The following is a 27,999-nucleotide window of genomic DNA, read 5'->3' as shown; positions in this document are numbered from 1 at the left end:
AAAACATTTACTCATATTTCTTTCACTAAAAATCATTAATGATAATTTTGAGAGTGAAATGTTTAAGGGCTATTAGTAAAGCACAGTTAAGCCCCTTTCCCACGGCTTGTAGCTATTTACACTTAGTGTCAAGCCCACGTGTAGTTGGTCCCACCTTTGTAGAAGTGTTCTCTTGTTTGTGTTTTGGATAGGGTTTCTCTAAAATTTTGTTTCTGCTCCGTTCTACATTCTACTCCTATTGATTCTTCAAAATTCTTGTAAGCTGACAGCATTCTTATCAGCTTTTATGCATGCATACATGTGCGTATGCACATACATGTGCACAAACACACACAAGTTCATGCATGTATATTCAATGTGGCATGCAAGCAGGTGGATAGCAGTCTGCCATCTCCGTACAGCCTTTCCTACATAACTTTGTATTAGACTGTCATGGTGAAACAAGCATTTGTGGACAGGGCCAGAAACCATACATCCAAACTGAAGAATCTATTTCCAGATCTTAGACTACCTTGATTGGGAACAGTTGCTATTTGTAGACTACTAGTAAGAGGCTCTTTAAAAATCACATTTTATAGACTTTTTCTTCTAAAGAAAAAGTGAATTTTAAGTCCAAGAATACTATTACACTTAAAAAAAAATCTTTCAAAATGCTTCCATTATAACAAAATAAAATCAAACATTTCTCACACATTTAAATACAACGTTATATTATTTACAAGAAAAAATGTTCCAACCACAGTTACAACTTAGTACAATAATAAGCAATCTGGGAATTTCCAAATTATATTTAATTTGAAGAATCTAACTTGGGAAAGCTTTTTAGAAAGTAGACATTTGAGCAATTCTGAATACATATGAAATAATAATTTGGTGAAATAATAATATCAACATACACAATGTCTACAACAAGAAGTAAGTTAGTATTTGTAGTTGAGAGTAAGAAAACTCATACCTTTATGCCAAATAAATTCCTATTTGCCCTCAAAAATCCAGCTCAGACACCACCTCTTTCAAGCAGCCTCTTTTGAGCCCCGAGGCGGTACTAACTTCTCCCCGGGTCCTCTGTGGATCCCTTATGCTTGCTTTTACTATTACACGTATTGCCTTGGAAGAAATCCGTTAGTTTACAGGTTTAACTTGACTAGACTGAAGAGATCGTTAGGCCAGGTACCATGCCTAATCATCTCTGTATCTCCCGGGATAACAGTGGCCCATAGTGACCACTCGTTTGAATGAATGAATGAATGAATGAATGAATGAATGAATGAAAAAATTTGAAAGATGAAAAATCACAAGCTAAAGTCATATGCTGTCATAAAATACATTATAGGAAAGAAATGAAGATTTCTGGTGAAACAAAATCTTAACACTCAAATGAATAAAGTATTAACCGTATCTTGTTCAACTTGATAAGAGAAGCAAAGCATAGCTATAGGCATGAAAGATAGAGTACACAAAAGTGAATTCTATCACCCAACACTAAACAAACATGGTATGACCTCATGTTTAAGGTCATTACTTTGAATCATTTCAAGGTAAGCTTATAGCTAATCCTAACACAAAATATCTCCCTAGGTTTCAAAAGTATATAAAAATCAGAAACTATAAAATCGTATCTGTTTCTTCCTATGCCAAGTCTCTCTCCACTCTTACAAATTCACTCATGTTCTCCACCGAGATAATCGATCAGGAATCACAACTACCATATATATATATATTCTGTCCTCACTCTGCCACCTACTGAGCTTTATGTTGTTGGGCCATGCCAAGTGATCTCTCTGAGCCTCCATCTCCTCCCTCCGTGAAATGAGAAGAGGCATTTTCTTGCCTACTTCCAAGACCGTTGTAAGGCTCAGATCACTGAAAATCTAATGCAAAGCTATTTTCTTATTCCTAATACCAGAAGGGCCTCTAAAAATGGTATCTACTGAATTTCATTGTAGTATTGTACTATTTTTAAACTCTCCACTAAAATCTTAATGAGACAGTCTGTGATAGGTGGTTTGTATACCCATGTTCTTGCTGTATAAGGACTTAAAATGTGTAAAATGCATGATAATATGCATAAATGCTTATTGAATTAAAAAAGAAACTACCCTTCTATCAGGAACAGGCTCCTGGATTATTATTAGACTGTTAAGTCACATTAGAATTGGCCTCTAATTTTAAGGATGAAAACGTTCAACACTTAAAAAGTGATCCTATTTCTTAAATTTGGAAAAACCTATTTCATGAATATTCTCCCATACATGATATTCTAAAAGAAACAAATAATGTAGATGTTAAGGTTTTCATGTATTAATACTCATTTAAACTCCAGAACTGCTTTAAGGTAGGAATTATTATCCCCATGTTATGGGGATTTATTATATTTTAAATGTGTGGTATATCTAATTTACATGGTGTGCTTGCTTTACATAGTATATAGAAATGAAGTATATCTATAATTATATTATTTAAAGTGACATATCAGAGGTTTTTGCTTTTCAATTACACACTCAAAGGTGTAAATAAAAGATTTGCTATTTTGACATCAAGGCCGTTTGATATTTTCTACTGATTTTTCCTTTTTCTAACATTATGTCCACGAGGATCCCATTTTCCCTGAAGTCCGTTTTGAAGTCAGTCTAAACTACATCATAATATGTACATAATAAATAATATAAATAATATTCTGGTCCTCAGGTGACAGTTACCTATTTGTATCTCAGATTTTTAAAATATTCTAAAATACTTACACTTTTCCTTAAAATACGTAGGATGTGGAATTTTATGTTTGGATTCTCTCATCTTATTATGTTGATTATAAGCACTATAGATTATCTCCAAAACAAAAGCCTACTCTTGTCCAGAAACTGTCTTTTGTTCTGTTTCTCTTGTAACTAGGTAAGCCCCACTGAGATACGTATCTCACTATATGTTATAGTCAAAATACCTAGGGACAAAGATGACATGGGATAAGTTTTCAAATGCTGGGTGTGCTGTACACAATATCATGCTGTTCTGTCATTGTTTCCCAATGTAAAAAGATGTGATATTTTCATATGAGAGAGAGCGCCTTAGACTTCAGGAGATTGATGTAGAGGTCATTAGATGCTCACTGTGTCCTCAGTTGATTCAGACAGTCATTTCCATTTCTTCTACCAACTTGGCATCTTTCTTTTATATTAAAAGAGTTGGTTTTCACTGGCATTCTTTATCACACTTTTAAATACCAAGTTAAAATACTGTATTTCTCAAAAGATCCGTGGCTTCTTTGAATAACTTGGCAGTTTCACTGGCACTCCTCCGTACCTTTCAGTTCTGAAGGAGGTTTTCATTTTAGAAGAGTGTGTATTCATACCACGAAACATGCTTTCTGTGTTTATCACTGTTCTTTGATGCTCTGAAAAAATATATTCAGTAAGTGTTAGGCAAAACTGATTTCATCTTTCAAATGAAATGCTGCTTTAATGATCTTAAATTCCTAGAATTCTAAATCCTAAGGAAAAAATAGATTATTATAATTTTGTTAGTGTTATAAAGCAGTAATGTGTGATTTCTTTAGTATACTGCACTAAATATTAGTTTAATTATTAAAAGAAGATTGAGGAAGGAGCCAAATTTTGTTCCATTCACCACATAAATATTCAGATGTAACTTCTCTAAAAAAGTATTTTCAAAGAGATTTTTTTTAAATTAAAATTTATTGGGGAGTCAATGGCTAGTAAAATTACATAGGTTTCAAGTGCACAATTTTGTAATACATCATCTGTGTATCAGATTTGTGCTCACCACCCAGGGTCAGTTCTCTTTCCATCATTATATATTTGATCCCATTTACCCTCTCCTACCACCCCCAGCTCCCTTATTTTTGAAGGAATATCACCTATATTTTTATTTTTTAAAGAATATCATGTATGGGAGAATATTCATGAAATATGTTTCTCCAATTTTAAGAAATAGGATCACTTTTTAAGTGTTGAACTTTTTCATCCTTAAAATTAGAAGCCAATTCTAATGTGACTTAACAGTCTAATAATAATCCAGGAGCCTGTTCCTGATAGAAGGCTACTTTCTTTTTTTAATTCAATAAGAATTTATGCAAATTTTCATGCCTTTACACATTTTAAGTCCTTATACAACAAGAACATGGGTGTACAAATCACCTATCACAGATTGTCTCATAGAGATTTTAGTGGAGAGTTTAAAAATAGTACAATAAAATGAAATTCAGTAGATACTGTTTGTAGAGGTCCTTCTGGTATTAGGATTAAGAGACTAGCTTTGCATTAGATTTTCAGTGATCTGAGCCTTACAACGGTCTTGGAAGTAGGCAAGAAAATGCCTCTTCTCATTTCACGGAGGGAGGAGATGGAGGCTCAGAGAGATCACTTGGCATGACCCAACAACATAAAGCTCAGTAGGTGGCACAGTGAGGACAAAAAATACATATATAGTAGTTGTGATTCCTGATCGATTATCTCAGTGGAGAACATGAGTGAATTTGTAAGAGTGGAGAGAGACTTGGCATAGGAAGAAACAGATACGATTTTATAGTTTCTGATTTTTATATACTTTTGAAACCTAGGGAGATATTTTGTGTTAGTATTAGCTATAAGCTTACCTTGAAATGATTCAAAGTAATGACCTTAAACATGAGGTCATACCATGTTTGTTTAGTGTTGGGTGATAGAATTCACTTTTGTGTACTCTATCTTTCATGCCTACAGCTATGCTTTTGCTTCTCTTGTCAGGTTGAACAAGATACGGTTAATACTTTATTTGAGTGTTAAGATTTTGTTTCACCAGAAATCTTCATTTTTTTTCCTATAATGTATTTTATGGCAGCATATGACTTTAGCTTGTGATTTTTTCATCTTTCAAATTTTTTCATTCATTCATTCATTCATTCATTCATTCATTCATTCATTCATTCATTCATTCATTCATTCAAACGAGTGGTCACTATGGGCCACGGTTATCCCGGAAGATACAGAGATGATTAGGCATGGTACCTGGCCTAACGATCTCTTCAGTTTAGTCAAGTTAAACCTATAAACTAATGGATTTCTTCCAAAGCAATACGTGTAATAGTAAAAGCAAGCATAAGGGATCCACAGAGGACCCGGGGAGAAGTTAGTACCGCCTCGGGGCTCAAAAGAGGCTGCTTGAAAGAGGTGGTGTCTGAGCTGGATTTTTGAGGGCAAATAGGAATTTATTTGGCATAAAGGTATGAGTTTTCTTACTCTCAACTACAAATACTAACTAACTTCTTGTTGTAGACATTGTGTATTTGATATTGTTATTTCACCAAATTATTATTTCATATGTATTCAGAATTGCTCAAATATCTACTTTCTAAAAAGCTTTCCCAAGTTAGATTCTTCAAATTAAATATAATTTGGAAATTCTCAGATTGTTTATCATTGTAACTGTGGTTGGAACGTTTTTTCTTGTAAATAATATAACATTATATTTGATTGTGTGAGAAATGTTTGATTTTATTTTGCTATAATGGAAGTATTTTGAAAGATTTTTTTTAAGTGTAATAGTATTCTTGGACTTAAAATTCACTTTTTTCTTTAGAAGAAAAAGTATATAAAATGTTGTTAATCTGTAATATGAAGGTACAACAATCTCAAAAAATATTATTTAGGGGAGAAAAAAATTACCAACACTTGCTTTTGTTATTTGTTTTATTATATATATTATAATGCAAGAACATTTCACTGTTATATGAATGAATGTAATTATGCTTTTCTGAGAATATAGGAATCACATTATTTACTCTTAAAAAATCACAGGATTATTTCAGTTCCTTTTGTTTAAAAACATTTGTTTTTAATGTGGATTGAAAATTTTACTAACTCAACTCATTTTGAAGTATCTTGCTTATGTATAATACCCATCTGTTGTGTGCCATAAGATTGAAATTCAGGTTAAATTACAACTTGAATTTAACTGTACAAAGAAAATAAGTGTGCCATCTTTAAAAACCACACTCTCAATTTTAAGCACAATAGATCAAAGTACATCTTATTTAAATAAATAGTCTGGAAAATAAGTCTCAATTATTTTCTCTCAAACTTTCTTAAGGTAGTCACTGTTCTCAATATAAATTATGAGGGTTAGCGTTCTCATTTTAAAGAAATCTGAAAGGTTGTTTATTTAAAAATTTTAATGATACTGCTTTCAAATTATGGAAATTCTCCTTGGGGACAGCTTTATTTGAATTGTATGTGACATTATTCTTATTTCTTTAGGCTATGATTAAAAGTTTCATGGATGTCTACCAGCTTGCAAGCACTAGAATTGCTACATTAGAGAAGGAAATGACATCTCATCGAAGTCACATTGCAACCTTGAAATCAGAACTTCACACAGCTTGTTTACGTGAAAATGAAAGTTTGCAATCAGTAAGTCCCACAATATTTTTTTCTTTGGATCTTGTGTTTAAATGTACCTAATTGTAAAATACATTTACATTCACGTATTTATTGCTCATAAGATAACTTACCAATACATATAATTTAGGGTAAATGATCAATCGAACAATAAAAAATTATTAGTGTGGAGAAAATTTTGAAGGAAGAAAAGCAATTAATTTTCTATTGTATCATGTATAAAGATATGCATATTGCTATCAGTGCTAGAATACTGCATCAAGATTCCTTTGTGTTTGGCAGTGCAGCTGACAGTTGGTTTGGCAGTATGCATAGTTAAAGCTTGCAACTGTCTGAAGAGTCAGTGTGTCCCATTAAGACAGAATATTATTAATTATGTGTATAACCAAAATGGTAATTAGAACATGTGATTATTCTCTGTAGAAAACTAGACTTATCTATAATACATGCCTAGCTAAAATGCATGTTGTGATTCATCTATATGATTAAAATTCAGTTTCAGCAGTCATTTTATGTTTTAAAATTTTAGCCCATGATGAACTTTTGGCTCATTTAAGACTAAACAAAATTTTCTACATTTGAAATATGTGTTTGGCGAGTATCAAAAAAATTAATATATTTGTGATCTAAGGGAATAAAATAAACATTTAAACTTTTTTTTTTCAAAAGGCAGATATATCAGTAGTGATAGAGGGTTACCAGTAATTGGAATTTGTTTTCCTTGTTTGGTTTGATTACCGTAGATGAAGGTAACTTGTAAGTATCATTTTGCCATTCAGCTGTTGACCCATTTCAAATGATAATGTTCAACAGAAAAAGTGTTAACATTAAAGCAAATGGATGTACAGCTGTGTTTTGGTTCTTCAGGTCCTTTAGGTCTTAGCTCAAGTGTCAGCATCCCAATGAAACCTTAATGACCCTCGTATTTAAAATTGCAACTGCTAACCCTCCCTTCCCCCAAAGCTCTGTCTTCTCTTGCCGTAGATTGCCTATTTATCTTCCACCTTCCTTGATTTATTTTTTTCATTACAGCTCTTATCACCAATTGATATGTACTGTATTTTATTTATTTGCTTATTGTCTGATTACGCCCTATTCTCAGTAAAACTAAATTTTATAAAGACAAGCAATTTTGGGTGTTTTCTTCACAGCTATGAAGGCACTCTAGTGCTGAATACAGTCTGGTCCACAATAGGTGCTTAATAAATGTTTATTGAATGAAAAATACTGGTAATTTATCCAATAAGTGAACAAACCAGCTATTTGGGACCTGAGATGTGAGTTCAGTTGAGTTCAATTTTTAAAATGACTGTTAATTTCTTTTTTTTTCCTTTTTCTAAAATTTGTATTGGGGAATATTGGGTTTCTCCAGGGCCCATCAGCTCCAAGTCGTTGTTCCTCAATATAGTTATGGAGGGCACAGTCCCATGTGGGACCTGAACTGGCAACCTTGGTTTTTTTTTTTTTTTAGTTTATTGGGGTGACAATTGTTAGTGAAATTACATAGATTTTAGGGGTACAATTCTGTATTACATCATCTATAAATCGCACTGTGTGTTCACCACCCAGAGTCAGTTCTCCTTCCATCACCATATATTTGATCCCCATTACCCTCATCTCGCTCCCCCCACCCCCCTTACCCTCTGGTAACCACTAAACTATTGTTTGTGTTTATGAGTTTTTGTTTCTCATTTGTTTGTCTTGTTCTTTTGTTGTTTTTGGTTTATATACCACATATCAGTGAAATCATACGGTTCTCTGCTTTTTCTGTGTGACTTATTTCACTTAGCATTATACTCTCAAGATCCATCCATGTTGTCACAAATGTTCCTATATCATCTTTTCTTACTGTCGAATAGTATTCCATTGTGTATATATACCACAACTTCTTTATCCATTCATCTATCGAAGGACATTTTGGTTGTTTCCATGTCTTGGCCACTGTAAACAAAGCTGCAATGAACATTGGAGCACACGTGTCTTTATGTATAAATGTTTTCAATTTTTTTTGGTAGATACCCAGGAGAGGGATTCCTGGGTCATATGGTAATTCTATTATATTGCTGGGTCATATGGTAATTTTTTGAGGAACCTCCACACTGCCTTCCATAACGGCTGCACCAGTCTGCAATCCCACCAACAGTGTATGAGGGTTCCTTTTTCTCCACAGCTTCTCCAACACTTGTTACTATTTGTCTTGTTGATGGTAGCCATTCTGACTGGGGTGAGGTGATATCTCATTGTGGGTTTTATTTGCATTTCTCTGATGATTAGTGATGTCGCGCATTTTTTCATATGTCTATTTGCCATTTGTATGTCCTCTTTCGATAAATGTCTCTTCAGGTCCTCTGCCCATTTTTCAATTGGGTTGTTTGCTTTTTTGTTGTTGAGCTTCATGAGTTCCTTGTATATTTTGGATATTAGCCTCTTATCGGTGGCACTATTTGCAAAAATCTTCTCCCATTCAGTCGGTTACCTCTTTATTTTGTCGATGGTTTCTTTTGCTGTGCAAAAGCTTTTAAGTTTCATATAGTCCCATTCATTTATTTTAGCTTTTACTTCCATTGCCTTTGGAGTCAAATTCATAAAATGCTCTTTGAACTCAAGGTCCATAAGTTTAGTACCTATGTTTTCTCCTATGCAGTTTATTGTGTCAGGTCTTATGCTTAAATCTTTGATCCATTTTGAATTAATTTTGGTACATGGTGACAGATAGCAGTCCAGTTTCATTCTTTTGCACGTGGCTATCCAGTTCTCCCAGCACCATTTATTGAAGAGGCTGTCTTTCCTCCATTGCATGTTTTTAGCTTCTTTGTCAAAAATTGTCTGTTCATATTTATGTGGTTTTATTTCTCGGTTCTCAATTCTGTTCCATTGCTCTATGTGTCTGTTTTTCTGCCAATACCATGCTGTTTTGATTATTGTAGCCCTGTAGTGCAAGCTAAAGTCAGGGAGTGCGATACCTCCAGTATTGTTCTTTTTTCTTAAGATTGCTTTGGCTATTCGGGGTCTTTTGTGGTTCCAAACAAATCTGATGATTTTTTGTTCTATTTCTTTATAAAATGTTGGGATTTTGATGGCGGTTGCATTAAATCTGTATATTGCTTTGGGTAATATGGCCATTTTAACTATGTTGATTCTTCCAATCCATGAGCATGGAATGTCTTTCCATTTCTTTGTGTCTTCTTCAATTTCTTTCAAAAATGTCTTATAGTTCTCAGCATATAGGTCCTTCACATCCTTGGTTAAGTTTATTCCTAGGTATTTTATTCTTTTTGCTGCAATTGCAAAGGGAATTGTTTTCTGTATTTTTTTTCTGAGATTTCATTGTTAGTGTATATGAAGGCAATGGACTTTTGTACGTTGATTTTGTAGCCAGCAACTTTACTGTATTCATTGATTGTTTCTAACAGCTTTTTGGTGGAGTCTTTAGGGTTTTCTATATATAGCATCATGTCATCTGCAAAGAGTGACAATTTAACTTCTTCATTCCCAATTTGGATGCCTTTTATTTCTTTCTCTTGCCTGATGGCTCTGGCAAGGACTTCCAACACTATGTTGAAAAGCAGAGGTAATAGGGCACAGCCCTGTCATGTTCCTGAACGTAGACCAAAGGGCTTCAGTTTTTCACCATTAATTATGAAATCAGCTGAGGGCTTGTCATCGATGGCCTTTATTATGTTAAGATATTTTCCTTCTATACCTATTTTATTAAGTGTTTTAATCATAAATGGATGTTGTATCTTGTCAAATGCTTTTTCTGCATCAATTGATAGAATCATATGATTTTTGTCCTTTATTTTGTTTATGTGCTGTATCACATTGATGGATTTGCGGATTTTGAACCATCCTTGTGCCCCAGGTATGAACCCCACTTGGTCGTGATGAATAATATTTTTAATGCATTGTTGTAGTCGATTTGCTAGAATTTTGTTTAGGATTTTTGTGTCAGTATTCATCAGAGATATTGGTCTCTAGTTTTCTTTTTTTGTGTTGTCCTTACCAGGTTTTGGTATCAGAGTAATGTTGGCCTCATAAAATGAGTTAGGAAGTACTGTCTCTTCTTCAATGTTTTGGAAGAATTTGAGCAGGATTGGTATTAGATCCTGTTTAACGGTTTGGTAGAATTCACTAGTAAAGCCATCTGGTCCCGGACTTTTGCTTTTGGGAATGTTTTGGATGACTGATTCAATTTCGTTACTGGTGATCGGTCTGTTTAGATTTTCCAGTTCTTCATGGTTCAGCCTTGGAAGGCTATATGTTTCTAAGAACTTGTCCATTTCTTCTAGGTTATTGAATTTGGTGGCATATAGTCCTTCATAGTATTCTTGCATGATCCTTTGTATTTCTGTGGTGTCCGTGATAACTTTCCCATTTTCATTTCTGATTTTGTTAATTATTGTCTTCTCTCTTTTTATCTTAGTGAGTCTAGCCAAGGGGTTGTCGATTTTGTTAATCTTTTCAAAGAACCAGCTCTTTGTCACATTAATTTTTTCTATTGTCTTTTTGTTCTCTATTTCATTTAGTTCTGCTCTGTTTTTTGTTGTTTCCTTTCTTCTGCTGACCTTGGGTTTCACTTGTTCTTCTTTTTGTAGTTCTTTAAGTTGTAACATGAGGTTATTTATTTGGGATTTTTCTTGTTTCTTGAGATAGACCTGTAATGATATAAATTTTCCTCTTAAAACAGCTTTCGCTGCATCCCAAAAATTTTGGTAGGTTGTATTTTCATTGTCATTTGTTTCTATGTATCTTTTGATCTCTCCTCTAATTTCTTCTTTGACCCAGTCATTCTTTAAAAGTATGTTGTTTAATCTCCATGTATTTGTGTTTTTTCCTGCTTTCTTTTCGCAGTTGATATCCAATTTCAAAGCCTTGTGATCAGAGAATATGCTTGGTATGATTTCAGTCTTCTTAAATTTGCTGAACCTGATTTTATGTCCCAATATATGGTCTATTCTTGAGAATGTTCCATGTACACTTGAAAAGAATGTATAGTCTGACGTTTTAGGATGAAGTGCTCTATATATGTCAATTATGTCCATTTCATCTAATGTGTCATTTAGGGCTGTTATTTCGTTATTTATTTTCTGTTTGGATGATCTATCCATAGCTTTCAATGATTTATTTAAGTCCCCTAGTATAATTGTGTTTTGGTCAATTTCTCCCTTTAGTTCTGTTAGTAGTTGCTTGGTATATTTTGGTGCTCTCTGATTAGGGGCATAAATATTGATGACTGTTATGTCTTCTTGTTGTATAGTCCCCTTTACCATTATGAAATGTCCATCTTTGTCTCTTGTTATCTTTTTCACCCTGAAGTCTGTTTCATCTGATATCATTATGGCTACACCTGATTTTCTCTGGGTACCATTTGCTTAGAGTGTCAATTTCTACCCTTTCACTTTGAGTCTATGCTCGTCCTTGTAGCTGAGATGTGTCTCTTGGAGACAGCATATGGTTGGGTTTAGTTTTTTTTTTTTATCCAATCTGCTACTCTGTGCCTTTTTATTGGTGAGTTCAGTCCATTTGCATTTAGGGTGATTATTGATACGTGAGGATTTTCTGTCATTCTATCTTTAGTTTTCTGGTAAGGCTGTGTCTCCATTGTTTCTTTGCCTTTTTGTTGTTGTGTATTATTTCTGTGTGGTGGTATTTTATGATGTTTCCCTCTGTTTCTTTTTTTATTACAGTATATATTTCAGTTCTGGGTTTTTTTTGAGTGGTTAGCCTTAAGATTATGTAAAAGAAAGTTTGATATTTAGAGTATTCCATTTTCTCCAGCATGCTTACTTTCTCCATTCCGGTTCAGGCCTTTACTCTCCCCCTTTTTATGTTTCAGTTGCCACAAATTGTCCCTGTTGATGGTGGTTGAATAGCCTCCTTTAGTATTTCTTATAGTGCAGGTCATGTATTAGAAAATTCCCTCAGCTTCTGTATGTCTGGAAAGGTCTTTATTCCTCCTTCATATCTAAAGGATATCTTTGCTGGATATATTATTCTTGGCTCATAATTTCTCTCTTTCAATAGTTTGAATATTTGGTTCCACTCCCTCCTGGCTTGTAGAGTTTCTGCTGAAAAATCTGATGATAATCTAATGTGCTTTCCTTTGTAGGTTACTGTCTTCTTTTCCCTGGCTGCCTTGAGGATTCTTTCTTTGGTGTTGATTTTAGACAGCTTCAATACAATGTGCCTTGGAGAAGGCCTGTTGAGTTTGAGGTAATTAGGTGTTCTATTTGCTTCTTGGATTCGAGGATCCAGTTCTGTCCACAAGTTTGGGAAGTTCTCATCAACAATTTGTTTGATCCACCCAGATAGGTGGGGCCAGGGGTGAGGTGAGTTGTGAGAGGTGGCCCAGAGCAATGGCCACGACCACCACCACAGCCAGTCCTGCTTCTACAGCTCCCTCCCCTTTGCCAGAACTTGTTGGGCTGTGAATCCGTGTCTGCGGTCCACAGTTCTCAGAATAGCAAATTTTCTGTTCTTTTGATCTGACACTGCTACTATTCCACTTCTAGCACCGGGCAGGTGTGGGTGGGGCGAGCTCTGAGAGGGTAGGGAGGGGGCGGCCAGTCTCAGTGCCTAAGGCTTCTGTTCTCTGCTCGGCAGTGAGGGCTTAAACCACCATTTTCAGCCTTCATCCCTCAGTCTTTTCTCCGAGGTCTCTGCCGTGAGCATTGGGTTCAGTCTTGTTATATGCTGCTCCCTCAGCCCTGTGGGCCATAAATGGAGCCCTAGAAGTGTGAGTTCTTCCCTTTCCGGCAGCTGCCGTAGTTCTGGGATGCAGCGAGCTTGGAGCACTGAGCTAAGTTGCGTCCTGCGCCTGTGCAGCTCCGACCCCGCACTTCTCCCTTCCCTCCTCCCCTGCTCGCGGGATTCTCCCACCTTTAGGTGAATTCAGTAGTGGGCCTGTTCGTCTTGCCTGTCTGCTGTGCAGGGAGTCCTTTGTGGAGTTATTGTTGTTCGATTAGTTGGAATTTCCAGGGGAGCTTTACAGAGGCTCACCTCACGCCGCCATTTTGATGATGTCTGACTGTTAATTTCTTAATAAGAGAGTAGTCAATTTGACCTCCACCAAGAGAAATTAAAGAGGAAACTAAAAAAAAATGTTGTTTTAAATAAGCATTTGGAATTTGTTCTAGCCTTTCTCTGAAACATACTCACATTTCTTCCTGCTAACTCTAATCCCATTGGTTAATGTTATATTATACTCTTTAGATTATGTCAAATATTTTGGTATCAGTAAAGCCTTTTTAGGGTCAATAATGCTAGAGCTAATATATAAAGACTGGGTTGGAGTTATCCAGGATGGGAGAGAGTAGCTTTTAAGACCAGGAGGATGGGAGTCGGGCATTTAAAAAGGCTCTCTAATGGAAATAAGAAATTGAGAAAGACCAGTGTGGCTGGAATAAAGAGAACAAGGGCAAGAGTCTCTGAGATAAACATGGTCTGGAGAAAAGGTCAGAGGTCAGACTTCGTTGTCTTTAAGTCATTGTAAAACTTTAAAAAAGGAGTGGCATGCACAAATTTGCTTTTTTAAAAGATCCCTTTGGCCATGATGTGAAGAAACAATTGTATGGGAAGAACAAGAGCAAGGGGTGTCTCAGACAATTCCTGGGATTTTTACTTTTGGAACTGGATCGGTAATGTCATTTACTGATAGAGAAACAATGGAACTGGTGGCAATATTGTGAATTTAGATTTGAGTATGCTGAATTTGAGGTGCCTTTGAGATATCAAACTGCAGAAGTCAAAAAGGCTACTTGATATGGAATTTAAGCAAGATGGCATGCTGGAAATACAGTTTAAGTCATTGTCATATAGATGGAACTAAACACTGTTACCAAGAATGAGACAATGAAGGGACAGTTTATAAAGCAAGAAGAGAGAAAGGCCTAAGGATGAAAGTATGATGGCATGACAATAGAGTAATTCAAGAAGGGTGGCATTTCAATATTATTATATGCTGCTGAAGATCAAGAGAAATGAGTGTTGAAAATGGCCTTTGGATTTAATACATGGAGGCCCTTGGTCACCTTGCAAAGTCTCTTTCAGTAAGAGGTGGATAAACAAGTGGAAGTTGACCAAAAAAACAAACAAACAAACAAAAAACACACTGAATTTAACCAAGTATCTCAAGGATTTAGCTGTGAAATGTGAGATAGAGGTGTAGAGCGTTCAGAGGATTCAGGAACTCTGTTTTAAGATGAGAGTGACATAGCATGTTTAAATATCTTAAATATAGGCCTCCAGAAATCTGGTTTTTGGCCCTGTTCACTATCCTGTCCATAATTTCAATTATCGCCTTTTCACACTTCAGCTTTCTTTTGATTAGTGTTTGCATACTTTATCTTTTTCCATTCCTATCTTTTAACCTATGTCTTATATTTACAATGGGTCTCTTGTAGAAAGGTATAGTTTGGTTTTGTTTTATTTATCCATTTGACAATCTCTGGCTTTTAATAGGGTGATTAGGCATTTACATTTAATATGATTATTGACATTTTTGGATTTTTGTCTACCATTTCCTTTGCTTTTGGGGGATGAAGGTGGAAAGACATGATCTCTACCCTTGTGGGAAGTAGTCCCATAAGCAAATCATAAAAATAGGCATGTATAAAGTCTGTGGGCACAATGATGAGGCAGGAGTTCATTCTGCATAGCATTGTCAGGAGAAAGTACTGAGAAGATGAAATGTTTGTGGGAGATTTTGAAAAAGTTTTTGAAATTTGACACTGTTAAGGGGGAAGAATAATCAAAACATGTATTTTATTTTGTTTTGAGGAATAGCACTTATGGCTAGTACATATGTTTAATAAATTAAATTATATAATGAGTGTTTTTGTATAATAGAAAATGTATTGTTCCTCTAGTGCCATTTCGCCTCTCAGTTAAAGACACCCAACTCACCCAAACAACTGTACCCACTGGAGCCCAAGACTGCTTGCAACAATCACGCCAAACTTTACCTATATTCCCAATCCATTCTTGTACTATCCAGTCCCTTCATTTTCCTCCATAATTTGATTCTGCCTCTGACTGTTTTGCTCTTGATGTTCACGTTTGGTCTCTAGTATTTGTTATTTTAGCCATTCTCAAAACTCTTTTACTGGGACCTCAGATGAACTAACTCTCTCCTCCAATACCCACCCCACCTACTGTTGCCTCCTATCCCTCAAATAAGACATTAGAGTCAGAAAGTCCTGGGTATACTTTCTGGCATTATTATTTATTATCCATACAACAGTCTAAGCATCAGTGTCTATATTTGTACCACGTAGTTGAAATTACCTGCATTATGTAGTGTTGTTATGACAACTAAATAAAAACACAGTGTCTGCCATATTCGTAGGAGCTCAATAAATATTCTCTTCCCTACACATAAAAAATGTTTCTGATAGTTACATATATTTCCTACAGCTAAGCTAAGCATATAGCTTTAAGAAATATATGTAACTAAGAGGAAATCTTTTTATGAATAGACAAAAGAGCTAAAACAACCCTTAAATCAGTGCTTTTAGCACGTACTAAATATAGTATTAATGTTGTTATCATCACTTATTTAATGAACTGAGGACAGTCGGTATATGCTCAGTACTATCTTTTAAGCCATTTCACTGGATAAGAATAAAAAATATTCATTATTAATTAAAACCAATATATCATGGCGTTGTAATGCATAGGAAGAGATTGATCGTATTGTAGACATGAATAGTCATCTTTAAAAATTTTATCGCTCTTTAGGTGACATTTTTATTTTTTGTTCAGCAGCATAAAATAATAATGCTGGAGTTCATCTAAGAGTTCTCATCAATTGTGCATTTGCCAGTACTTTAACATTTTCAGTATGTTGGTCTTTGACCCATTAACATAGGGCTGCTCTAGAGCCTTTATCTTGAGTAATAGTAACCAGAAAGGGCTTTGAGTAAAGAGTTTTTGAGTCCCATACAGCCCAATAGAGAACAGTACAGCAGTCAGAACCAATTATTGTGGGTGTCTGGATGCCAGCGTGTATCCACATCTGTGGAGAAACATATATTTCAATCTGTGAAACATAGAATGCCAAACTCAAATACTTTGCTGTGAGTTATGATGCTGCAAGTTACAGTACTGATTTGCCTCATTTCCACTGTATGTTTAAACAGTATGTTTTTAATTCTATAGTATTATATTTATGAGAAAGAAATAAATTACAAATCGGGAGCATTTTAGTTAGTATCTTTGCAAAGGAGATATCTTTGCATCATTGTTCAGATTATGTCCAATTTGATAGTGATCAAGTGGTATTGTTAATAAAGGTAAAAGGGTTTGATATTTGGTTTGGTTCAGATAAAAATAAAAAGTAAGATTCCTCTTTCCCTTAAGTTCTCAAGTCATATTTTGTCACATTTATTTTTATTACATTTTCTTGAGAAAGGAAGGGGTGTGTGTAAGTATTAGTGTGTGGATAAAGAAACTGATAGAATTTAAGTAACTCATTCTAGGTAAGTTGCTTTCATAAACTTTCAAATCCTTTATCTCAGTTGATTTCTGATGTTTATTATTGAGGTTTTTAGCCCTTCAAGAAAAATATTTCTTGTTAATGAGCTATAAGTCATGACTTAGTTGGTTGAGCGAGACTGTACAGTGCAGTTCAGTGGTAATACGTACAATACGTGATAATGTCTTGCTTCCAGGTGTTTAATTAGAACCCAGTTAATTAGATGAGAACCCAAAGCCTCTGAGTCCTTGTCTGGTGCTTTCCTATGAGACTGTGAAGTGGATGAAGGCAAATCTCTACCGTCGTGACACTAAAAGTATCGTGAGAATATAACTGTTATGCAAATACTGAAAATAAGGATGCTCAAAAGGACTCAGAGTGCTGTGAGAGCATGGAACTGAGGACCCTACTGAGGACCTAAAAGGCCAGGGGTGACTTTTAGAGAAATTGAAATTTTAGTTAAGAAAGTGAAGATTAAGTAGGTATTGACAAGGGAAAGCATGGAATGCTTAAGGAGTGGAAAGGTGTCTGTATGACTGGAGCAAATTAAGGGGAAAATTGTGTGAGAAGACACTGGAGGAGTAGGGGTACAGATCCGTGTGCCCTATCAGCCATGATTCTCAGCTTTCTGAGAAACTGAATGAGATGTCTCTGACAACTGCATTGCAGACATCTATTTCCTTTGCTTTATGTATTTACATTTCCCAACTGTAAATTTTATTCCTAATTTTATTTTATTTTATTTTATTTATTTATTTTTTTAAATTTATTTGTTCCTAATTTTAGAATTCACTGACATTTGATGCCATAACATCCATTTTACCTTTTTGCCAAATATTGCTTACTGAGATGCTCATCAAATTCTCTCATATTTTTATCACGAGCTCCAGCTCTGGCCTATGGATATTAACAGAGTTAAATAAGGGAAACATAAAATATGAAAAGGTGGGACAGCCCAGTCAACATGCAAGTATTTTCCTTGATTCTTGACATACATTTCCAAACTTTTAAGAGTTTCTCATAATCCAGAAACTCAAGCTTTCCTTTGCATAATAAACAGGGGTCTGGAGGTAATAATGTATATTCCTTTGGCCTCACACATCCTTTCTAGCCTTTGTATGATGCAGTTTTTGTATAAAAACTAAACAAAGTTTTAGTTTTATAGACACCTGGGTAGTGACTATAGGGGTATGGTGTTATAAATTTTATATAAATATAAATAATATAATTATATAAATATGTAGTTTATATAACATACATATGTAATATTTATGTAATAAACATGTATATTAGATATATGCTTGTATTTTATGTGTATAAATATAAAATGTATATTTACATATAATAAATATTATATATATATAACAAATACCGTTGTTTACCCTAAAATACGACCTAACTGGAAAATAAGACTAGCATGATTTTTCAGGATGACATCCCCTGAACATAAGCCCTAATATGTCTTTTGGAGCAAAAATTAATATAAGGCCCAGTCTTATTTTCAGGGAAACATGGTATAAAATATTTATATAATTCAAGGAGTGACAAGAATGAAAGTTTCGAACTCTGATCATTGTAATCAATTAATAATTAAGTTATAGAAAATGTAGATGGTAATTTGGCAATCTAATGCATTAATTACTTTTACCAGTTGTTTAAAGATTGACAGCAACTAAACATGCTTCTGGGTTTTTCTCCTACTGTTTATCTTTGTCACTAAATTGAGTTCTTTGTGGGCTTTAGTAGCTCACTAGTTTCAAAAGTCTCCACTTTTCTGCAAATACCTCAAACTCTGTCTCATACTGAACATATTATCGAACTTTACCAGTCCTCATTTTTCCAATTTCTCCTCTCTCTACATTTGCTGTTTCTGACATAGCTATCCACTTTGCAGCCCAAGGTAAAACCATTAACATTTGTTCTACTTTCCCTCTACCACCAATATTTAATCAATTGCTAAGTTTTATCTCTTCTTTAATTATAAATGATATCCTTGCTGGGTAGAGTAGTCTTGGTTGTAGGTCTTTACTTTTCATCATTTTGAATATTTCCTGCCATTTCTTTTTGGCCTGCAAGTTTCTGTTGATAAATCAGCTGGTAATCTTATGGGAGCTCCCTTGTAAGTAACTAGTTGTCTTTCTCTTGCTGCTTTTAGGATTCCCTCTTTGTCTTTAAGCTTTGCCATTTTAATTGTAATGTGTCTTGGTGTGGGCCTGTTTGGGTTTATCTTGTTTGAGAATGTCTGCACTTCCTGGGCTTGTATGTCTATTTTCTCTGCCAGGTTAGGGAAATTTTCAGTCATTATTTCTTCAACTAGGTCTCTATCCTTTGCTCTCTCTCTTCTCCTTCTGGTACTCCTATGATGTGAATATTGTTACGTTTGATATTGTCCCAGAGGCCCGTTACTATCTTCATTTTTTAAAATTCTTTTTGTTCTTCTGATTGTGTGTGTTCTGCTACCTTGTCTTCTAAATCACTGATACGATACTCTGCTTCATCCAATCTGCTGGTGATTCCTTCTTGTGTATTGTTCATTTCAATTATTGTATTCTTTATTTCAGACTGGTTCTTTTTTATGGTTTCTATGTCCACCTTTATGCTTACTATCTCTTTGTTTAAGTTCTCACTAAGTTCCTTAGCATTCTTATAACCAGTGTTTTAAAGTCTGTCTCTGGTAGGTTGGTTGCCTCTATTTCATTTAATTCTTTTTCTCTTGTTCTTTTATTTGGGACATATTTCTTTGTTTCCTCATTCTGGCTGCCTCTCTTTGCTTCTATGTATTATGTAGATATCCTTTCTCTGTCTTTGCCAAGTGGCCTTATGTAGTAGGTATTCTGTCTGGTCCAGTGGCACAGTCTCTCTGATCACCTGTGCATGTGTCCCAGGAGTGTCCCTTGTATGTGTTGTGTGTATTCTCCTTTTGTAGTTGAGCCTTAATTGCTTTTGGTGTGTCAGTGGGTGGGACTGACTCTCAGGCTAACTGGCTGTAAGGATTGGCTATGGCCAGTGTTGAGCTGCTGTGTGGACTGACCCCTCAGAGGAGGATTCGCCTGAGTGGGCTCTTGTGCCTGTTGAGACCACCCTTTGGGTGTGCTGCGTGTGGGACTAACCAGGTAGTAACTCTGGTGTGGTCTGATGTAGGCCTCTGGGTGTGTAGTTTCTTGTGCCTCCTGGGAGGGGCTCCCGTGCAGGCCAATTTCAGCCTTGCCTGTGACCAGCCTGGGGCTACCTGGTAGAATCCACAAAGCTATAGGTGGTTGGCTGCTAACTGTGCTGGACCTGGAGGCATGTGGGGTAGCCTCGCTGTGAACCGAGGCCTGCTGCCACGGTATTGAGCTGGTGATAGCTTAGCAAAAGGCCCAGAGCTTCCCTAGGACTGTTGCTACCTGCTGTCTGCCCATAAGGCTCAACTGCTGAAAGAGCCTCCTTGGCCGGGCTTGTTGGCTTGGTGTCGACAGTGCCTCTAGTGATGCCACCTGAGTTGGGTGGGGTGGGGGGGTCCCAGAAAGTCATGGGGTATGGCTGGTGGTTTTTCAAAGTTAATGCAGATTCAGCTCTTGCCCCAATATTGAGCTTACGGGTGCTCCGCAAAATGCCCCAAGAACACTGCGGCCAGCCACAGCTTGCTTAGGAGGCCCTCACATCGCCGAGAACTGCTCAAGAAGGGCTGCAGCACAATTGCTAAGTTTTAAAGTTTCTATCACCACAGATCTCAGATTCATTCTGTCTTTTTGACTCTTGTGGTCACATTAAGTTTTCCTTGGGCTATTGCAATGGTTTTCCAGTGAGTTTCCCCAAATCTAGATTTCCCTCTTCCATCTTGTCTGCCACATTTAGTACCAGAGTTATCTTTCCAATACAGATATTGTCAGGCCATAGCTTGACTCAAAATGTATTTTGGCTCTACACTTTCTTCATAGTAAAGTGAAAATTCTTTATCATTGACAGTTTGGCACATTTTGACTTCGTTTGTTTTTTTAATTCATCTCCCAGTTGGCAGAAGTAAGGATTCCCTTTGTTATGCTCATTTATCACTGTATTTACCTGTGCGAGCACTATATAGTAGTCTGACTTATATAATCATTTAGTAGTGTATGTATTACTATATTGTGAGTCTGTGAGGTGATATGTTATTCATTTTTGAAATCTGTCTTAATGATCTGACTTCAATAAATTCTGGTTGATTTGAATTAAAATGAATTGGAAGAGCATCCCTTCAATAATATTTGTTTAATATGTATATGTTATGGAACAGATATGTTGCACAAACCATAGTTCCCCCAAGATTTTTCCCACATAAAATTTTGTTAATACCCATCAAACTATATTTCATATATTTCTTTAGCAAATACTTAATGAGAATGAATAGAATAATTTATATATTATTATACCTATATAAAATTTTACATGAAACATTAAAATAATATAAACTGGATGTTTCTTCTCCTCTTCACCACTCTTCCTAACAAAAACAACAAAACAAAATAAAAAACCAATAAACTCTCCAAAACCCCAAACCCAAAATTATTTGTGACAAAAAAGAACATTCTTTTAGTATACCACTTAAATAATTTTAAACTTTATCACATTTTTTGGGATCCCGGCTTCTGTATGTTTACCCACATAGACATAAAATGACCAGTGTAATAACTTTCATTCACATGGTGGGTACTCAGTAAGTGTTTGTTGATAACAATGATATGCCAAATGAAAATTATGCCCAGCTCCAGCAAAAAGTAAGAGTATGTGAGGTTTATTTCAGAAACAGAAGTCTAATTTACATAAATCAGTAGAAAGCTTATTTTCAAAAATGTATTTTCTTGAACCCTTACCTCACGCCATATACAAAAAATAAACTCAAAATGGATTAAAGCCCTAACTATAAGAACTAAAATTCTTTTTTTAAGTTAAAGTTTATTGGGGTGACAATTGTTAGTAAAGTTACATAGATTTCAGGTGTACAATTCTGTAATACATCATCTATAAATCCCATTGTGTGTTCACCACCCAGAGTCAGTTCTCTTTCCATCACCATATATTTGATCCCCCTTTACCCTCATCTACCACCCCACAACCCTCTTACCCTCTGGTAACCACTAAACTATTGTCTGTGTCTATGGGTTTTTGTTTCTCATTTGTTTGTCTTGTTCTCTTGTTTTTGGTTCATATACCACATATCAGTGAAATCATATGTTTCTCAAATTTTTCTGTCTGACTTACATGTGTTTCGCTCAGGATAATCTCAAGATCCATCCATGTTGTCACAAATTACTATTTCATCTTTTCTTATGGCAGAATAGTATTCCATTGTGTATATATCCCACAACTTCTTTAATCAATCATCTATTGAAGGACACTTAGGTTGTTTCCATGTCTTGGCCGCCATAAATAAAGCTGCAGTGAACATTGGATCACATATATTTTTACGGATAAATGTTTTCAGATTTTTGGGGTAGATACCCAGGAGAGGGATTGCTGGGTCATATGGTAATTCTGTTCGTAATTTTTTGAGGAACCTCCACACGGCCTTCCATAGTGGCTGCACCAACCTGCATTCCCACCAAACAGTGTATGAGGAAGAACTAAAAATCTTAATAAAAACTTTAAGATAAATCTTATCTCTATGAGCATTGCTTTGGCAGTGCATTCTTAGATATGACACCAAAAGCATGAGTGACCAAAAAAAAAAAAAAAGGCAAATTGGACTTCATCCAAATTAAAAACTTATGTGCATTAAAAAACAACCCACAGAATGGGAGAAAATATTTATAATCATATATATGGTTAGGTTCTAATATGTGAAGAAATCTTACAACTCCACAACAGGAAGACAAACAACCTAATTTTTAAAATGGGCAAAGGACACTTCTCTAAAGATATGCAAATGACCTATAAACACATGCAGAGATGCTCAACATCATTAGTCAGTAGGCAAATGCAAATCAAAACCACAATAAGATGCCACCTCACACCCACTAGGAATGCTATTAAAAAAAATAAACAAAACAGTGAATGTTCATAGCAGCACTGTTCACAATAGCCAAAAGATCAGAACAACTCAAATGTCCATCAGTTGATAAATTGATAAACAATTGTGGTATATCCACACATTGGAATATTATTCACCCATAAAAAATAGTGAATTACTGATACATGTTACAATGTGGATGTACTTTGAAAACATTTGCTAGATGAAATAAGCAGACTCAAAAGGCCACCTATTATGTGATTCCATTTATATGAGATGTACAGAATAGGCATATTCTGTCTCCATAGAGATAGAAAGCCGATTAGTCGTTGATTGGGCAGACGGAAAGGAGGGAATGGAGAATGACTGTTTAATGGTTATGGAATTTACTTTTGGGATGACGGAAAGGTTTTAGAGCTAAGATGGTTGTGATGGTTGTACAACATTGTGAATGTACTAGATGCCACTAAATTGTACACCTTAAAGTTGTTAAAATGGTAAATTTTATATTGTTTGTTTTACCACATTAAAAAATATTATTTAGTTCTTGGGTGTTATGGGATAGGCACCTATATTGTTGCTTACACAAAGTGGCAATATGTTATATACTAGAAAGTAGCAGGACAGAGAATCTGAGGAAACTGGGATTCTAGAACAACCTTTGTTATCAGTGCACCACAAAGCTTTAGGAAGTAAATCACACAATCTTCTTGGACTTGATTTTTCCTGGCTGTAAAATGAAGGGGTTTAAACTAGATGAAATCTAAATTCCCTCTCAGCTCTAAAATTCTTTGATTGAAGCTACAAATAATGATTTTGAATACTTAGATTCTAACCATGTTTTGTTTTCTTGCTTCAATTTACAACAATAAAATGAGTGTGTGTTTTTAGATTTATAATAACATAATTATATTTTGAATTTGGCAAAATTCAACACCAATAATCCATTTACAAATGTATACCAGTTATAAAAATTTCTCAATAACTTGTAACTAGGCAGTCAAAAAGTCCCCAAAGTAATCTGAAAATGTATTAGCTTATTTGTAAGGAGTATTTCCTTTTTTATGCAAAGTTTTTTTGATATTTAATATGTTAGGAATGTGAACTTTTTAACTCGTCAAACTATTGTAACATTTGAAAATTATAGTAATTTGATTAAAATGTTGCCTATAAGGCAAAAGGTTTAGTTAATAGAATCCATATGTAATTAAAATGCAGAACTAAATGTAATCAGACTCCAGCGACTAGTGCCTTCATATTGATAGTTTTACAATGGCCTCTGGGGTTGAAAGTTTAAATGTTACAGAATGCAACAACACTGCAGAAAACAACTTAAGCTGGCAATGCAGCTGTTTTAAAAACGTCAACACAGTTACTTGATAAGAAGTGACTATCACATCTTAGGTTTTCATCATTTTAGGAGTATCTTCCATTGGCAGGTGGTTGAAGCACGTGACCGGTGTGCTGGTGGAGAACCACACTCTCCAGCACAGTTATATAAACAACTAGAGAGGAAGGCCCCTGCTATGAGCCAAGCCATAGCTTTCTTTTTTTTTCTTTTTTAATAACATCGTTGCTTAATTTGGGTGAATTCATTTGAATCATATGCAAGTTATAGACACAACACTATGCACCAAGCCACAAAAAAGTTAAAAAAAAATTTTTCCTGAAGTTAAAAAAATTATTTTCTCTGGACAGTTTTAAGCGTCGACATCCTGTGTTAGAGTTCTCTAATCATCACCAGCACAATTTACAATCAGAACACACAGAGAGCCAGTTTAGACCAGCTCATCTGTTGATCTTGGCAGAAACCCTTCATCTCACTGTGTGCAGCTGCCACTTGAGAGTTGGGGGACTCAGCAGAGAGCCAGAGGAGGGTGGGATGTAAGACTGGTCAGGGCAGGAACACATAGGCCTGCTTCATTTCAACAGTTGTATGTTGCTTAAAAAAAAAAAAAAGTCGTCTTTTTATTTTACTGCCCCCCTCCTTCTTTTTAACCTGAAATTAAACGAGGACCTCTCATGAGCCACTGCGCTCCAGGCATAAGAAATTGTAATGTCTGGCTTCCAGAAACTGTCCCGTCAAAATGTGCTTCTGATTAGGTGGCTTAATTACAGCTGTGAAAACAATGTTGATTTAGGCCTCAAGATTCCAGGGCATGTCAGCCGTTATTAGCTAACCTTGGACTGAATCCACTATTTTAAAACTCTGTACCACTAAAGTCACCCAGCTTGACAACGTTTTATGTCGGCAGAAAAGTTGCCAGAAGCAACACATTTTTATGCAAAATATTGTTCGATGCACCATTTCAACTACAGCACCATTCGTGGTCATTAAAGAGATAGTTAACTTTGCACTTTATCAAGAACAAAGAAGTTCTGTTTGTAAAAACAGTAAGTTTTGAATAGTATTTTTAAAGAGTTGACTGACATAAGAATTAATTTTAATTCCTTTAATTCAGTTTTATTTCAAGTTCAGTCTGTTGGTTTAACCACCCAATTTTATTACACCTAAATTTTCCTGACAGTTTCATTTGCTGTTAGGAAATAAAATTGCAATTTTTTTTTCAACATGGGAAATAATGGCTAGTTTTAAAAACATTATGTTAGAAACTTCCCTTGCCTCAAGCTGGTTCAGACACAACCTCAGTTTACTTTTGGAAGGAAACGAACCTCATTAAATAGTTTTAAATATTTTAATATAATGTAAGTGTGTTTTTCACAGTGAGAAAGTTTATTAGACTCATGTATTTATACCTGCAGGGGAAGTAAAAGTCTTAATAATTGTATGGTTTCAATACTTTGGAATTTTCAATACAATTGTCACTGATACCATAAATATTACAACTACATATTTAAAGTAGTTTCAGTTCCATTGTATTTTAGATGTCTAAAACTCCTCTTGTATGATGTGAGTGGTTTTTTATTTGTCAATATTTTAAAAAGTTGGTATTAAATAAAAAGCAATACCAAAAGAGTAAGGTGAGCAGCTGAACAATAAACATAAATAGTCATATAATTCTTATAATTTTGGAAGAAACTTTTGCTTGAAAATTCATGCTTTATGCCAAACCGAATACCCAAGAGACAGCTAAATGATTTCTTTAAAATGAAATCTCTCATACTCAGGACATTAAATCTAACAAAGTGGGTGGTCAAGGCACATCTTTTCTACTAGTCAGACTCATTGAACAATTAATTGGCTCTCTCTAAACCATGCATGGACAAGGAAACTTTTGTTCCAGTTGAATTAGGAGTTAATACATAGTTAATTAATTATGAGGAATGTTTGGCTGAATAGTTGTGTTGATGATACAGTATGTGTGTCTTGAAAGAGAAAGCTGGGCAACTGATTCAAAAGAGTAATCCCATAATATCAATAACATCTAATTGCCAGAGACATTGGAGACACTTTACGTCTATATCTATTCCATTTATTATTTGATTTAATCTACATATCAATCTTATGAGAGAAATACTATTTCCCAGTGTTGTAGATGAGGGAACTCTGTCCCAGAGAGGATATGTAATATGCCTAAGACCATGCAGTTTGGTGTCTAGATTGGAACACTTGTAAACACTTGTGTGTCCAAAACCTATGCTGTAAACCAAAGATGGAAATAGACATTTTTCTTGGAAAATGGATTCCAGGTTATGAAATAGTAGGGAAACATTAGAATGATGAAGTTTATGTTGAATGTGCCTTTAGGCTGTTAAGTGACAAGAGCATTTAAACTTGAAGAAAAGTTTTACAGTTTTCTGTACAAAAAAGCTAATTTTTTTCTTTCAGTAAAAAAAGACTGTATGAAGACTGACAAATTCACTAGGTCTCTGGTTAAGGCCTTTTACCTAGAACAAAAGGACCTTCCTTTTTTCTTTTGAAGTTGCTTTATTCACAGAGAATTGAAAGTGTACAGCCTTCCATGTTCTACTGGTTTGAAGTTTGGATATACTGCGTTTGTTCTTAAGATTCTATGTCAGATGAGAATTTGGGAAGAAATAGCTCTTAGTTTCCCAGAACTTTGGCTTAGGGCATACTTTGATAAAAATCTGAATTCAGCTTATTCTTTTGGATATCCTTTTGTTCTCAATGTTTGCCTGACACCAACTGGAAAGATACCCTTCCAGAATGTGAGGGGCCAGCTAAGGTTACAGCTTTATGCTTCTAGTCTCCACCATCTTATTGCTGATGACTACTAACTGAAAACATGAATTTGGTTGAAAAGCGTGCCATGTAGATTGTAAACAGTGTACATTATATTTAATTTTATCATGATAAAGTAATTGTTTTAATATATCATTTTTTAATCTCTCCTGGTGGTTTCTGACTTAATTTTTAAATTTTTTATTAAATATCACTGTATATTATCAATTCTTATGATTATAATTATGTATACCCTAACTGGTTTTGCCTTTTCTGTATAATATAATCATCTTTTGGAGAAAAGAAAAAGGCCTAAGAAGAAGTTTTGAATATAGATATATATGTATATCTATGTAGGTATTCTATATCTTATGTTAGATAGATATAGGTATTCATTATTTTGAGGTATTACTATATCTTGCCTATGGAATAATTTTTTAAGATATCTTGGTTCATGTACTTATATTTCCTGATCCATGTTTATTTGAATATGAAATCCTCCAACTCTTTAAGATACGCTAAATGTTTATCCTAAAGCAGGCAAAAAAAATTTAAAAAAACAAGAAATTCTAAATAAGGTTACTAAAATCATTCAGTTTTTATAACCATGTTGTTTTTCAAAAAAAATTTATTGTGATGACATTGGTTAGTAAAAATATATGTTTCCAGTGCATATTTCTATAATACATCATCTATATATTGTATTATATGTTCACCACCCAGAGTCAATTCTCCTTCATCACCATATATTTGACCCCCTTTTCCCTCATCTACCACTCCGTCCCCCCTTACCCTCTGGTAACTACTTAAACTGTTGATTGTGTCTATGAGTTTGTTTCTTTGTTTGTTTGTCTTTTTCGTTTGTTGCTTTTAGTTTTATATCACATGTGAGTGAAGTCATATGGTTCTTGATTTTTTTCTGCCTGGCTTATTTCACTTAACATGATAATCTCAAGATCCATTTATATTGTTGCAAATGACAGTATTTCATTTTTTCTTATGGCAGAATAAATACTATTCCATT

The 27,999-nt window shown here is 34.9% G+C and overlaps 1 protein-coding gene across 5 annotated transcripts in view; it reads left to right on the top strand.

The window, feature by feature from the left end:
- Positions 1-27,999, top strand: part of CCDC171 (coiled-coil domain containing 171) — a 282,585-nt gene that overhangs the window by 219,802 nt on the left and 34,784 nt on the right. For all 5 annotated transcript variants that reach the window (XM_081067658.1, XM_081067657.1, XM_081067655.1 and 2 more), the window contains one exon: positions 6,249-6,401. In XM_081067658.1, the coding sequence (XP_080923784.1) occupies positions 6,249-6,401 (153 nt within the window). The remainder of the gene's footprint in view (positions 1-6,248; positions 6,402-27,999) is intronic.

Source organism: Rhinolophus hipposideros (genome assembly GCF_964194185.1).
Source record: "Rhinolophus hipposideros genome assembly, chromosome: 11".
Classification (NCBI taxonomy): Eukaryota; Metazoa; Chordata; class Mammalia; order Chiroptera; family Rhinolophidae; genus Rhinolophus; species Rhinolophus hipposideros.
The sequence above is the reverse complement of the archived record's forward strand: the minus strand, read 5'-3'. Positions and strand labels throughout refer to the sequence as shown.